The sequence below is a fragment of the Lipotes vexillifer genome, unplaced genomic scaffold, assembly GCF_000442215.2.
Source record: "Lipotes vexillifer unplaced genomic scaffold, Lipotes_vexillifer_v1.1 scaffold860, whole genome shotgun sequence".
Taxonomy (NCBI): domain Eukaryota; kingdom Metazoa; phylum Chordata; class Mammalia; order Artiodactyla; family Lipotidae; genus Lipotes; species Lipotes vexillifer.
The window spans coordinates 1,333,421-1,348,940 of record NW_006789568.1 but is presented as its reverse complement, the minus strand read 5'-3'; the positions used below and the strand labels follow the sequence as shown (position 1 = coordinate 1,348,940).

At 42.0% G+C, this 15,520-nt stretch overlaps 1 protein-coding gene across 1 annotated transcript in view; it reads right to left on the bottom strand.

Annotated features, from left to right (window-relative positions):
- DIS3L2 (DIS3 like 3'-5' exoribonuclease 2) overlaps positions 1-15,520 on the bottom strand; it is a 382,925-nt gene that overhangs the window by 144,340 nt on the left and 223,065 nt on the right. Inside the window, exon 10 of the mRNA XM_007462755.1 lies at positions 1,571-1,650. Within this exon, the coding sequence (XP_007462817.1) occupies positions 1,571-1,650 (80 nt within the window). The remainder of the gene's footprint in view (positions 1-1,570; positions 1,651-15,520) is intronic.

Below are 15,520 nucleotides of genomic sequence, written 5' to 3'. Positions count from 1 at the left end.
TTTTCCCTACACGAAGCCTCTGCTGGTGACCTGGTACCCTAGACACGACACATAGTGTGCGGGGAGAGTGAGGCAAGACACGTGCCTGTTCGCTGGTGTCCCTGCAAGGGGATATCATGTGAGCCGGCTGAGATGGGGTAACAGGGATTAGGCCTGCCCTTCCACCATTAACGACTACAGACGTGGCCAAAATAAATGAAGCAACTGTTTCCAAGCATTAGGCTACAAACAGAGCAGGGCTATGAAGCTGGAGAGAAAGGAAATACAGGAAGTGAGGTCCAGTATCACCTGGCTTTCTGCCGGGGGTGGGGGGCACTTTTCAACGGGGACTCAGAGAAGTGGACGTGAGGGAGATATGCCCAAGCCTTTCCATGCAGCAAAGACTGCTCAGGATATAAGAAACCAACGTAGCATTTGCCTTTTTAAGTAGGCTGCTTAAAGTTTAGATTTAAAAAATATATAATTCCTCTGAAATTTCCCTGGGAACTTTTCTCTCTTTATGCTTTATCTTCCTTTCAATTTTCTTTCGTTGAAAACACTGAGCACCATTGCCCACAGTTTCAAGGAAGACTCACTAAAAGAAGATGGAAGCATTTCTGGGCAGTGATGTTTTCTGTCTCTCAGCTTTGTATCTACTGAACCTCACTGTCTTTTATGGAGAAGAGACAACACGCTGAGCCCATGAAGTTTTGCATTAATGGAATATGTGAACATCTCTGCGGTGTTTGCCAAGACCAGGCCACTGGGCCACCAACACTGTGCAGGAGATTGAAGCCGCGAGATTGCATACCATCATGGGCAAGCCATCAAAGGCCATGTTAGTGCCAAAGCCATACTGGAGAATAACTAAAGCCACAGCAGTCACCAGACCCCGCCCCGGTGAGGGGAAGGAAGCAGCTCCAGACTCTAGCGGCTCATCTGGAGGGGCATTAGGAAGGGCACGGCTAGGGTTTGCTCTTCTCACACCTCACACATCTCCCCCTCCCCCTATGATAGTTTTCAAAGACCAGTGGCATCAAATCCCACTTTTTCCTTCCTGGCTCCATCCCAAAAGAATGTTTCAGGAGCCTCTAACAGCTGCCTTCCGCAACTTGCTGGACAGATGAAGACCTACGCGGGGCAGAGCAAGCTTCTCCAGCTCAGGCTGTGAGGGGCTTCCTCAGGGGAGGTGTTCCTGCCGCCTCTGCTGAGCATGTCTTTGGACAGCACCCTTTGAATCACCCCAGTGTGTCGTTCAATTCAGGTAGAAAAACTCTGTGCTTCTCCGAAGCAGAGCTTAGGGGCCTCCTTTAACACATTATGCCCTCACTGGAGCCTGCTGCAGGGCCGGGCCTGAAATTAGTTCTTCTGCCCTCACTGCTGTCCCTCCTGAGGCCCGAGAAGGGTCCTAGCAAGAGGACGTTTCTTATTCTGACGCTCACTGAAGTCGGTCCGGAGTACAATCTCTAGGTCGCATGCTGTGTAGGCTCAGGGGCCTACGGCAAGTTCAGGGAGTACCCGGCAGCCAGGCTGGCCACACAGGGGTGCCTGCTGCCTGCCACCTAGAGGGGGAGAGAAGATTCCATCCTACCGTCAGCGACGGGCTTGCAGGAGAGGGCGTCATCGAGGTCTCGGGCAGTTGATGGGTCGATGGTGAAGACACAGTCTTTTCTAGGGAAGATTGAAGACATAATTAGCAAGGCCACAACTTTACCCCACTGTAGTACAGCTTTAAAGAACGGCTCTTTTGCAAATGTATAAACGGTAGACAAAGTGGGGAGTAACTTCCCTCTTGTCTCTCTAACAGGGGATCTTTAATAAAATGCAAACTGGGGGAAGATAACAAGGCTCCGTACTGTCTCTGAGTGTCTTTCTCTTTCTCTCTGCTGACTGGCCCCTACTTCTCCTTCATCCTGAGTTAGAACAGGTGTGAGCGGGTGGAAGCGAGGCGGCTTCCATGAACGAGGCTTCCCAAGAAGTTACCTGACAAGAGGGGCAAGTCCCTTTGGCAAATTACTCTCCAACAGTCCGTTCTTTCTTTTGCCTCCCTCTTCCTCAGTGGCTGGTGGGAACTTGTCCTTCAAGGATCACATGAGGGTGATTTACTACTCCTCCTATCTTGCAAAAGTGGGGTGTGCCAAAGAATAAACTGTCTGGCTTGTGACACAGGGAGATGGGACTCAAGAATAGGTTCTGCAGAAAACTTTGCGCCCATACAGTTAGCCATGATGAATTCTACTTGGAAATGGCCCTAATCACAGTTTATTTCCATGAAATAATCATATACTTCATGCAAGCTCACATAATTGAGTACACCCTATGCCTCTTTACCTCCACACAGTATCCCTATGCACGTCTCATTCTTAATCTGTGAAGCCCCTGGACATTCTCATTTTGCTTTAGAATTTCCCAAATAACATGACCCACCCAACCTACCCGTTCACACCATATAAATACCTAAGATTTGGGCAGTCGGTCCTAAGTTCTCCACACCTCCTGCCCCGTCTCCCGGGGCACTGGCCTGGAAGTCAGGGTGTTTAGCAGGAACCACCCTCCCTTCCCCACACACAGGCTCTCTAGTCAGCACTCCCTGCCCCCACTGCACTCTCCTCAAGTTCTTCCTCCACTCCCTCCAGTACTATCAGCCCCACTGCTGCCATTCCCCGTTCCCCTCCTGCCTCATCAACACTCATGATGGTGGACATCCTGGCAGTCACCACAATTAGTTGGCTTTGTTCTTAAAGTCTTATTTCCTATGTTGCTCTTCTGCTCAAAACTTCCCCAAAGCCCTCACAGGCTGCCAAGCAGCTCTGGGCACCGGGCTGCAAACCTCTCGGGGCCTTCCTTTACCTGTCCCCTTACTGCTCAGTTCCCTTATTCCGGATAACCCTTCACCAGCCCTCTCTGATCCTCGACACTGATCATCTCACCACCATAATACCTTGATTCTAAGGCAGTATTAATTCTAGGACACACTATCAATTCAACAATAGCTTTTTGGGGAAACAAAAACCCCGAGCACGTTAAATACATACATTGATTTTAAAGTACTACAGGATTTCAGAAATGTCAAGATGCTTTTTAAAAAAAGACTCTTAAATGCTAAGTGGATAAATGGATAACTAAACTATGGTACATCTACACCATGGAATACCACTGAGCAACAAAAAGGAACAAATTACTATACATGCAACAACTTGGATGAATCTCAAAGGTATTATGTCAAGGAAGCCACTCTCACAAGCTTATATAGTCTATGATTCCATTTATATGACATTCTCAAAAAGACAAAATTATATAACAGAGACATAAGGGATTTTCAGGGCTTGGGGAAGGTGGGATTAAAAAGGGGTGCTTGTTCTGAGGGAATGGAGCTTTTCTGTATCTTGATTGTGGTGGTGGCTACATGAACTTATATGTGTCAACATTCACACAAGTGTACAACAAATAAAGGTCAATTTTACTGTTTATTAATTTAAATTTTTTAAATTTTAAATGTGATTTCTGAATCAAGCAAAGTAAAAGAAATTGTTAATAGAATTGATTGATGGGTAGTAGAATTATGGATTAATATTTTTCCTTTATACTTGTCCATATTTTTCAAATTCGCACTATGACTCAGTATTACTATTATAAGTGGAAAAAATTAACACTGTATAAAACCTCCTCCAATCAAAAAATAATCAGATACATAATACTGCTTATAAGGATATTCAACAATCTTATAGACTCCTATTGCTTAATACAGTTAAAAGCTTTAAAATGATGAATCTGGTAAAACTATATACTCACTGGTACACCAAGAAAAGGGGACAGGGAAAGGTGGGTGCCACTCAGGTGGAGGGACAAGAGCACTTAGAGCACAGTCCCAGGAAGAGTGCTTCACCAGAAGATTCACTCTTCTCACTAAACAGCTCAAGAATAGGCACATACAGTGCGGGGAACATAAATGCTGAGGTCTCAGGAGATAAAGAAATAATTTGTTTCACTATGTAAAAGAAACTGTAATTACACAAGAGTGCCAGAGGAAAAAGAGAAATACCGATGTCCCCTGGAAAGCAAGCTCTTGGAGGGCTTTGTGTTACAGTGCTATGAGCAGAGGTTGCAACTCACAAATGTTTGTTAAATGAATGAATGCATGCATGCTGACAGGAAGAGACAAGGAAGTGAAATTAATCCTGATACCATGGTAATGGGCTCTAAATTGGTGAGGATCTTGAACTTGATTCACAAGGTAAAGAGGGAACTGTCTGCTTCTTGTTCCTTTTTGTATCCCCCATAAAAGCCAGCAAAATGCACTGTATATCCTGAGTACTCAATAAATACCCGTTGATATCCCGAGTACTCAATAAATACCCATCGAACTGAAACTGAAATGTTAGACTTGGTGGTGGGAAAGTTTGGGTTCCCCATCAACCATCATAATGACAACATAAGAAACTGAAAGAACGTTCCTCAAGTTAAAATAAAAAATACTCTTAGTTTGATGGGGGCCACAGTTTACTGGTTTACATGGAGAGTTGAGTGGGAAGTTATATTTTCTTAAAATCAAATGTCTCTGGGTGTTTTGAGACTTTTATTTCTATGAATGAATAATAATGCCCATTAAAACACTTCCAGCCTCAAATCAATTCAGCCATGTGTGACACAGTAAAACTTTAAGGCTTCAACTATTAGTTTGCAAATGTCATTTTGGAGAGGGCCCACACATCGTTTCAGAGAAAAACCTTAGTCTAGCCTGTAAGCACTCAAACCAATCCTCTACTACACTTTTTTTCTTTTCTTTTTTTTTTCTTTTTTTTGCGGTACGCGGGCCTCTCACTGCTGTGGCCTCTCCCGTTGCAGAGCACAGGCTCCAGACGCGCAGGCTCAGCGGCCACGGCTCACGGGCCCAGCCGCTCCGCGGCATGTGGGATCTTCCCGGACCGGGGCACGAACCCGTGTCCCCTGCATCGGCAAGCGGACTCTCAACCACTGCGCCACCAGGGAAGCGCTCTACTATACTTTTTAAAGAAAATCTGCTCTTAAGCCAGAAACATAAAGGTCTAAATTAAAACAACTCTGGACATAAATCACAGCAAGATGTTTTTACCCACCTCCTAGAGTAATGGAAATAAAAACAAAAATAAACAAATGGGACCTAATGAAACTTAAAAGCTTTTGCACAGCAAAGGAAACTATAAACAAGACAAAAAGACAACCCTCAGAATGGGAGAAAATATTTGCAAACGAATCAACAAAGGATTAATCTCCAAAATATATAAACAGCTCATGCACCTCAATACTAAAAAAACAAACAACCCAATCCAAATATGGGCAGAGGACCTAGACATTTCTCCAAAGAAGACATACAGATGGCCAAGAAGCACATGAAAAGCTGCTCAACATCACTAATTATTAGAGAAATGCAAATCAAAACTACAATGAGGTATCACTTCACACCAGTCAGAATGGGCATCATCAGAAAATCTACGAACGACGAATGCTGGAGAGGGTGTGAAAAAAGGGAACCCTCTCGCATTGTTGATGGGAATGTAAATTGATACAGCCACTATGGAGAACAGTATGGAGGTTCCTTAAAAAACTAAAAATAGAATTACCATATGACCCAGCAAACCCACTACTGGGCATATATCCAGAGAAAACCATAATTCAAAAAGACACATGCACCCCAATGTTCACTGCAGCACTATTTACAATAGCCAGCTCATGGAAGCAACCTAAATGCCCATCGAAAGACAAACGGATAAAGAGGATGTGGTACATATATACAATGGAATATTACTCAGCAAGGAATGAAATTGGGTCATTTGTAGAGACGTGGATGGACCAAGAGACTGTCATACAGAATGAAGTTAAGTCAGAAAGAGAAAAACAAATATCGTATATTAACGCATATATGTGGAATCTAGAAAAATGGTACAGATGAACTGGTTTGCAAGGCAGAAACAGAGACACAGATGTAGAGAACGTATGGACACCAAGGCGGGAGAGGCGGCGGGGTGGGATGAATTGGGAGATTGGGATTGACATATATACACTAATATGTATAAAATAGATAACTAATAAGAACCTGCTGTATAAAAATAAATAAAATAAAATTTTTAAAAAATTAAAAAAAAATTAACCACCACACACAAAAAATAATATAAAAATAAAACAACTCTGAGGAATGGTACTCAGGGAAACTTGCTGGAAGACATACCATCCAAACATTATTTTTGATCAGGGGTCGGTAAACTATAGCTCACAGACCAAATTGGGCCTGCCACCTGTTTCTGAATGGTCTGCAAGCTAAGAATGGTTTTTGTCTTTTTAAATGATTGAAAAAAAAAAAGAAGAAGAAAAACATTATTTCATGACACGTGAAAATTATATGAAATTCAAATTTCAGTATACATAAATGAAGCTTTACTGGAATACACTCATGCTTTTTGGATACAATGGCAGAGCTGAGTAGAGTAGTTTTGACAGGGACTGTATGCTAAATTATCTATCTGACCCTTAGGAGACAGTTTGCTGATCCCTGTTTTAGATCAGTGTTTCCCAGTAAGTGTTTTAATTTTTTTAAAAAGGTCTTGTGATTAAATCAGTTTGGTAAATGCTGAGCCAATTTTTTTTTCTTTTTTAAAATTAATTAATTTATTTTATTTTATTTTTGGCTGTGTTGGGTCTTCGTTGCTGCATGCGGGCTTTCTCTAGTTGCAGCGAGTGGGGGCTACTCTTCGTTGTGGTGCGTGGGCCTCTCATTGCAGTGGCTTCTCTTGTTGCAAAGCATGGGCTCTAGGCGAGCAGGCTTCAATAGTTGTGGCACGCAGCTCAGGAGTTGTGGCTTGCGGGCTCTAGAGAGCAGGGTCATTAGTTGTGGCGCACGGGCTTAGCTGCTCCGCGGCATGTGGGATCTTCCCAGACCAGGGCTCGAACCTGTGTTCCCTGCATTGGCAGGCGGATTCTTAACCTCTGTACCACCAGGGAAGTCTCAATTTTTTAATAGTAGGACTTCTCAGAGCCTTCAGTATGCTGGTATCACACAGTTCTTGCCAGACCCATTTGATCTTGGGACTTTTTTTGTGGCACAGAATCTCCCAGACACCTTTGAAAGGGATAAACTACACTGAAACACCCTGCACAGGCCTCCTGTGGAGTCCTTCTCACATGGGGCCTTACCACCAAGCCTACCCCATGGAATACTGCAAGAAGTCAAACAAGTGTCTATGCTATTTGCTGCAGGGAAGCTGATGAGGGCCTTGCTCATTTGCTCACTCGGTGCCCCTTTTATGAGCACTTCAGGAGCAAGTTTATGCAGTGCAAGGACTCACTCTTCTTCTCTTGAGCTGACGGTGTGCTTGTACCTTACACACATGTGAATTTTATCCTTTTAAGTTTCCTTCTTTGCTTTGCCTGCTAGGAAACTCAGAAAAACATGTGTGATCTGTTTCCAGAGAATCTTATTTGTAGTTTGAACTTTGTGAACTAACCTTTATCCTGGGTGTACCTAATTTTCCTATTCATATAACCCTTTTGCCCTGTAGCCGAAGTTAAAAATTATTCATTGCATTATATGTGTATCTGCAAGTTGCCTTAAATCATTAAAAAAAAAATAGGGTACAAAAACATATACACATATATTGAGGAATTACATTTCAGAATCATGTGTTGAGGGGATGCTGGAAGAAAGAGACACATTCAATATAGGCTACTAAGAGAACTAACTTCTAGACAGAGTAAAACTTGGAGAGCTCCCAGCAAGTATTTGTACTGTAGCAGTGGACTCCAAACTTGCTCTCTCGCTATGGAAAATTGGGAGAAGCAAGGGAACAGTGAGTGACCCTGACAAACCCCAGTCCTCAGTGCTGAGAGCCAGTGATTTAATCTGTTGTCATCACCACAATTACGAAGCGGCCACGATGTGGTGCATGAGGGCTCCTTCTGGTTGTGGGCCACAGCGGCTGCGGGCTGCTGGCCTCAGCACTTGGGAGCCCGGCCCCACAGGGGCAGTGCTCCATGCAGCAGTTACACTCCGTTAACATGCTTTTGGGATTTTACTGGCTCCTTTTCTGCAAGGCTTTGGTCTCATAACCTGCAGGGAGCAGCCTGGCCTGCCAGCTTTTAGAACCTGTGAGACCAAATATTTAAAGAGTTCCGCAACAATGGTTAGAAAGAAGCTAACCCTGACCCACAGAAAATAAAGTGCCAGGTGGGGGACGGAAAGAATGAGGCTCCAGTGCATGAGGCTGCAGAATTCCAATTCAGAGCAGCGTTATGTAACCAAAATTTCTGAAGGCACGTGACTGAAGGGCTTAGTCGAAATTTTTAAAGGGACAGAAAACTTCCAAGATTGTTTTACTCAAAGACATTGGTCTGAGAAAAGAACACATGAAGAATAACTAAAAGCCTTCTGTAATCCATTATGACCGGGCCAAGAATCCCAGGGAATAACAAAAGCACAGAAAGAACTTCTGTTCCTCTGTCACTCACACACTCTTCCTCTGACCTTGCGTCCTCTTCCTCCTCAGGGGACCAACATCTCTACCTCCTTGCAGCTGGAAGCAGCTGTCTAGTCTCCACAGCAACATTTACTCACCACGTTGTCACCATTTATCTCACTGGGTTTTGGCCATGGCCCCTACGACATCACAGAAATTGCTCTCCCCAAGGTCATGGCTGCTGCCAGATTAATCGTCTTAAAGCATGTGCCTGGTAAAAAAGCCTTCATCAACTCCTTACTGACTAAAATAGAAATTCAGCTTAGAATTCAAAGCCTTTCATGATATGGCCCTGGCCTCTATTTTTCTAGTCAGATTGCACACTCCCAACGTGTACCTTGTATGACAAACTTTTCTCTACACCCTCTGGTCCCTGAAACACTGTTCGTGCTGTTCCCAACATTAGGACATTTATTCCACCAATCTCCAATGTCTAAGACCTACCTAACTTTTAAAGGCCTGGCTGCAATGTCATCTTTTTCCCAGGGAACCTTCATGGCTCCAGAGAGTAGAAGCTGCCTCTCCCCCAGCTGCCCTGCCCATGCCTGCAACCTGCCCCAGTTCAATGGCACTGACCACTACCCCTGGCAAGCTGGCGGTTACTTATGGACATGTCTCATCACTGTGACAAGGCTGAGAGCTCCTCAAGGTCTGGCTCTGATCCTGACCTATCTGTGTATCTCTTCCAGCACACTGAAGGCACACATGTAATGAATAGCTGATGGATACGTGAATGAAAAAATCACCAAAGGGGCCTCTTTAGCACTTTTCCATGCAATTTTGCCACTGTGACTTGGGAAATACATTTAGGATTAGAACTCATGACCTCCTGGCATCCAACCCTGTGGTCACACCACAGTGTTATTGTTTCCAAGGGTGTCCTTTTCTGTCTTCATCCCATCTTCTTTTCTCATAAAACAGTGTTTTACAAACTGTGGTTCAGGGACCAATTCCAGACTAGCAAAATTTATAGAGGCCCTCCTCTGTCCGTGACTCTGGGTTTGTCTCCTTGCTCACAAGCAATTCTGGTGAGGAGGATCTGGGTCAATGATGGCGAATAGGTGAAAAGGGATGGAAAATATTTAAGAAATAACCTTAGGCGGATAAAAAGTACAGTTTTTTTTACCACTTTCTTAGATTAGATGGTATCAGAGTTTATATAGAAACCAGATAATTTTATGTAAACTGGAGCAGGAAAAGTAACTAAAAAGCTGGAGCACTCAACCATGTGATGCGTCTCTACGGAGCACCATGCGGGGAGTCCAGCCAGATGGGTGCTAGGATGAACCAGCCAAGTCAGATGCTGAACTCGTCTGAGCTTCCCTTTCACACTGACTTTCCTCAGGGATGCGCCGACCTCTCCTCTCGAAGGCCATGGAGCAGGGAGCATCATTCGAACCTGAACCAGCGCCCCTTAGTGCAGCAGGGCTGGACCGTTCATTTTTTCTGATGGCAGCTGTGGATATGTTAATACTCTTTCACTCAGTTCTACTGCCACAACAGATGCTAAAAAGTCTGACACAAACCACAGATTTTTCCGAACAGAAAAAGACTAAGGTCTATTTAAAGCAGAAGGAGATCTTGGTCCATCTGTCCCTCCACTTCCCCATAGTGATGAAATGACACACAGGAGGCCACAGAGAGAACAGAGAGAACGGAGGCAGTGCTCTGGGCAGGCTCTTTTCACCCAGCTAGGGGTTTTGAATCTAGGGTCACCAAAGGTCTACCTCAAGCTTTAGCAAAATTCTAGACCAAGTGAATGTAGTGATTACGTTACTTTCCAAAGGACTGTGATAAGATGAGAACGGAATCAGAAATGACTAAAATGGTCTCCCTTGTTATATTCATTTACTCACCCACTCACTGAACCTCTCGCCAATCTGTGCCTCTTTTTATACTTCAAAAAAATGACACCCTGGAGCAGAGGTCACAGGACAAGGTTGGCCTGGTACCCTGGGAGCCAGAGGCCACGGCATGGGCCAGGAAAGCCACGGTTTAAACTTAGAGAGAATATGTTAAAATTAACTTTCTTCCCCTCAATTTTCATTCTGAAAAATGTTAAACTTTCAGGAAAATTTAAAGAATAGTAAAATTAACATTCATATACCTCTCATTAAGATTCATCAAATGTCAGCACTTTGACATTTGCTTTATTTTTCCCCTCCCTCTGTTCCCCCTTCATATACCGAGCTTTTTTTTTTTAACATCAGAACTATTTTACATTATGTAGTACAGATGATGATACTTTACCCCTCCATTCTTTTGCATGTGTTTTCTAAGAATAAAGGCATTCTTCTACAGAACGAGAATACACCACCAGAGTTAAGATTACTTTCCTCTATCCAATTTACAGATCATATTTAAATGTCTTCAACTGTCTCACAAAATTGTCTTCCTCCTGATCTAGGCTCTAATCAAGGTTTACACAGTATTTGGTAGTCATGTCTCTTTAGTCTGTTTAATGTATATGAATCCCTCTATCTTTATTTATTATTTAAAAAAAAATAGAACACTGCTTTTGTTTTTTTGAAGAGTCCAGGCCAGTTGTCTTGTAGAATGTCTCACGTTCTAGATTTATCAGCTTGTTTCCTCATGGAAGAAGGAAGAGAGGAAAGGACAGAAATAAATCAAACGTGGCAAAATTAATCCTCTCTGAATTTCCAACAAACAGAAAGTTAGGTTTTAAGTCTTGACTAGATTCACGGTGAACTTTTGCCGTGAACACTTCACAGGGGATAGTGTGCACTTCGTACTGCACTCCTTCAGAAGGCACAGACTGTGAGGTTGCCAGATTTGATTTGCTAAGGTGCTAACAGCCAGATCTTTCTATTATAAGGCTGCCTTTTACTTTTTATAATTAATAAGTAATCTGTGGAATAAGCCTTTTAGATCATGTGAATATCCTGTTCTCAAAGAACCTTTCAGCCAGTGATTCTAGCTTCCACTGATGCTTTTTGCCTGAATCCATCATAACTTTGCAAGTTGTAAAATGGTGATTTTCTAACCCTATAACACCGTCTGTATTTATGAGCTGACTCTTCTGTCAAGAGCTTTTCCTGCACTGACCCTACTTTTTTGTTTGTTTGTTCGTTTTTGGTTTCTTTTTGAGTATTATTACAGATGCACTGACTTAAAAAAAATTAAATGTATTATCCATTACCATTACTATTCTTTCTGATACTCAAATTGTCCCAAATTAGGTTGGTGGAGGCCCTTTCAAGTGATCCCCTGTGTTCTTGCAATGTGTCTCCACAAGTCTTTGAGCACTTCTATGCTGTTTGGCACAGTAACTATTTCAGGCTCACCTTATACATTTCCTGCCCAGGCTAATAATCACCACGTCCCTAAGGAGCCCAGATTTCTTTCAGTGGGGAATGAATGTTACGTAGAAGCCAACACAGGGCCCTAGATCGCTATGCTCATTACTACTCAGGTGTCATTACTTCTAGGCCCTTTTAGTGGAGCTGAATTAGAAAATACTGAGTTAAATCGTATGAAATTGCTGATATTTGACTAGTTACGGCCTAAAACTGGCAATTTCCTGTGGTTCAACCTAATATACTGCTTAAAAGTCGTGAGTCACATTTACACCTCCAACTGAACTCTAATACTACAGAGGTCTTCCTCCTCTTCCCGCATTCTATATTTATATTTTTATTCTTCCACTGAGAGCTTCAGCTCCCAATGGCTTCAATATTTAAAACAGTTTCAGAATTACAATCCCAGCATCCACTAGCAACAAAGTATCTATGAAGATTTCTTTGGAGTTTTATCCTTAGAATATAGTCACTAAGGATGTACCAAGTGCTCAAAAAGCATAGTGCCCAAAAGTTACCTGAATCCTTTTTTCTCTGTGTAGTGATGCTATACATTTGATAAACATTAGTACCATTTGTTATTGTCTTATGTCGATTTTAGAGATTTTGCTTTTATTTCCTTTTAAATTTAATTTTATTGTTGAATATTTAAAACATTTAAATGGTTCAAAAGTTAAAGTATACTCAGAGAAGTCTTACTCTCATCTCTATCCTTCTACCTTATTCCTACCCCCTAGAGATAACTATTTCATCATTTCCTGGTTTATTCTTTTTTGCATTTCTGCTTTCTTTTTGATATATATTTTTTCTCATTTTCTCTTCTTTCTAACACGAACAGTCGAATCCTATAAATTCTCTCTTGCAACTTGCTTTTTCACTTAACAATAAATCCTGGAAATTACTCCATATCAGTTCAGTGGCCAGAATCATAGAATCGACAGAGTTGGAAGTTCCTCAGAGTTCACCCTAGTCCAAATCTTATCCCCCAAATGTCTCCGAACCAGAATCAATCACACAGATCAACCCACATCTTGAGTACTCAGGATAAGGGGATAAGTCACTGACTTATTAGGCAGGCCATTCAATTTCAGACAGGAGCCCGAACTATTGGAAGGTACCTTTATAAGCTGAGTTGAAATCTGATTCTGAGAAACTTCATAATTCAGCCCTTTGCAGCCACAAAGAATTAGCTGGATCCCTCTTTCGCCATGCAATCCTGCAGCCATGAATTTTCCCAAGAAATAGGCCCATCCCTTTCTTGTTCTAAATGGCTGAAAACTATGTGTAATTGTAGCTCTTTTCATAAATTTTCACTTATTTTGTGTCAAGCACAAATTGAAGTTGTAGGAACCAGTACAGTGTCAATGTGAAGGTATCAGAGGTTAAGAGAAAGAAGGGCCAGAATTCCTTCATTCAATATTTGCAGGCATTTACTGCTCCAGGTGTCTGCGACACATTTGAGAACAAACAAAGAATCCTGTCCACTTACATTCTAGTGGGGGAGAAGACAGAAAATAAACAGTAGTATAATTAAGTGCTGTGGAGGAAAAAGAAAAGAAACATTAGAACAGAGCAAGGGAGGTTGGAAGTGCTGACTACAGTTATAAATAGGGTAGTCAGCAGAGGCCTCAATGAGATGATGCCACTTGAAGATGACTTGAGGGAGGTGAGGAGTGAGCCATGGGCTTTATGGGGAAAGAAGGACTTAGGCAAAAGGAAGAGCTATAGCAAAGGCCTGGAAGCCACCAAGTTAGTTTACCTGAAGGCCCCAAACTACTGGGCACAACTCAACCAAGAGAGTTTATATGTAGATACGAATGGCTTGGCCTCTGCTCTCTTTTACTTCCTGTCCAAGAAGTCTTAAACCTAGGCTCGCAGGTGTTCAGAATGCAGCTCTGCACGCCTAAGGGAGAAATGATAGCAGCCGAGTCCCATCGCGCCCAGAAAGTCCTTCTACCCGAAGCACTCTCTGAACATCTCTCTCCTTTTACCTCTGGGTAGTAGAGTCTTCGTACGACCCAGATTTAAAATATCACATTGGGGTTACTTTAAAACAGGCTAGAAGAACACTGACTGATACAAAATAAGTTTTAAAATCGTACAAAATGCAGTAGCAGTAAGCTTACAGGAAATGCTCCTACAGAGGGATCAAATATCTAAGCCTCTAAATATAATGTTTAGAGTTTAGGCATAAAAAGTTCTCCTATGTGCAAAATCTTCGCAGACTATAAACATATTAGAGGTCTTCACTTCAATATATGGGAAATCTTGCTCTCGTTAAAAACACTTTTTTTCTACATCTCCTAGAATCTCTTGAGAGATGATTCTCTTAGAATTATAATAATGGTGGGTATTATTTTTTACTCTTGTCTTATGGATGGGGAAACTGAGGCTCAGATAGATTAAGTAATTTGCCTAAGGTCACAGAACTGCAGAAGAACTTTGATTCAATGGAACAGGAATTCAAAAGAGAAGGTGTTAAAAGAAGTAAATAAGCCAAGAAGTTTTATTTCAAATGGAAGCTGACATCTCTTCTACTTACCCTTAGTTCCATACTTTATCTTAAGATTTAAACACCCCAGAAGCATTTTGGCTGAACTACTAATTACCCCCAAATTTCTCTGAGAAAAGTTTCTCTGTGGTTGACTAAGTTGTCAATGCCTTCGTTTTTAGGTACCAAACCCAAATCTGACAACTTTTCACCCTCAACCTGGAAATCCACATACAGAGTTCTGACATCAAGTTTATTCAAAATGGATATTCTTTAGTATGTCAGAGAAAGTCAAGTCCCAAGTACTTTCTTTTGGAATGAGTACCCAAAGATAGGAAAAGTAGCCAGAAAAGGAACATGAATAGATATATTTTCACTTCAAAAGACTACGCTATTAAATTTGCTTTGCAATTTCCAGAACAGACATAATGAATGTATTAATATAAAACAGAAAATGTAATCAAATTTTAATAAGACTTTATCAGAGACTTAAACACAATGGTAAAGGCCAGTATTTAACGGATTTAAATTCTAGTGGACGGAATTGAGAATAGTCACAAAGTCAAGGAATTAACTATGTCTAGACATCTCTCCTACACTTCTATTTGAGGAACAGTATTTTTTTTTTCTCATCCTTTGAATTCCCAAGCCAGGAATTCAGAACCTGCTGTTGGAAGGATCATCATCCTTAATGCTCAATCCATTTATCAGGCTAAAATGCAAATGTAAGTGGTGAATACATTTCAACAGCCCCAGAGATCCAAAGAGCCTTCTCAGGGAGCATGCTGAGCTAACTGGGGAAGGGTTAAGCCACCCCTATTTTTCAGATCTGAAAACAGTTGTTCTGATATGAGAAGAATCATTGCAATGGTGCCAGCTCCCGTCTATAAAAGCTATACACATTTTTCGCACAACTGTATGATTGTTATGGCAACCATAAAAATGGAACTATCATTCTTCAAATTACACACTACCCATACTGGATTACCTACATACGTTTGTTCTTCCACATCAGCCAGAATTTCTTTTCAGAAAGTGCTATGTCTGTCCTATAGATGTTTAGGAGTAAGATAAAGTGGTCTCTTTCAGAGGGAGAGTCCATAACAATGAATCTTTCAAAGGCCTAGTTCTTGAAGGCTTCTAGGACTTCCCTGTCAAGACTTTTAATCCTATGGTCACTGGGAGGCCTCAAAATATTTCCCCCAGGGTGCAAGGAAACTGCCCGGAAAATGTATTCCCCAAATGAC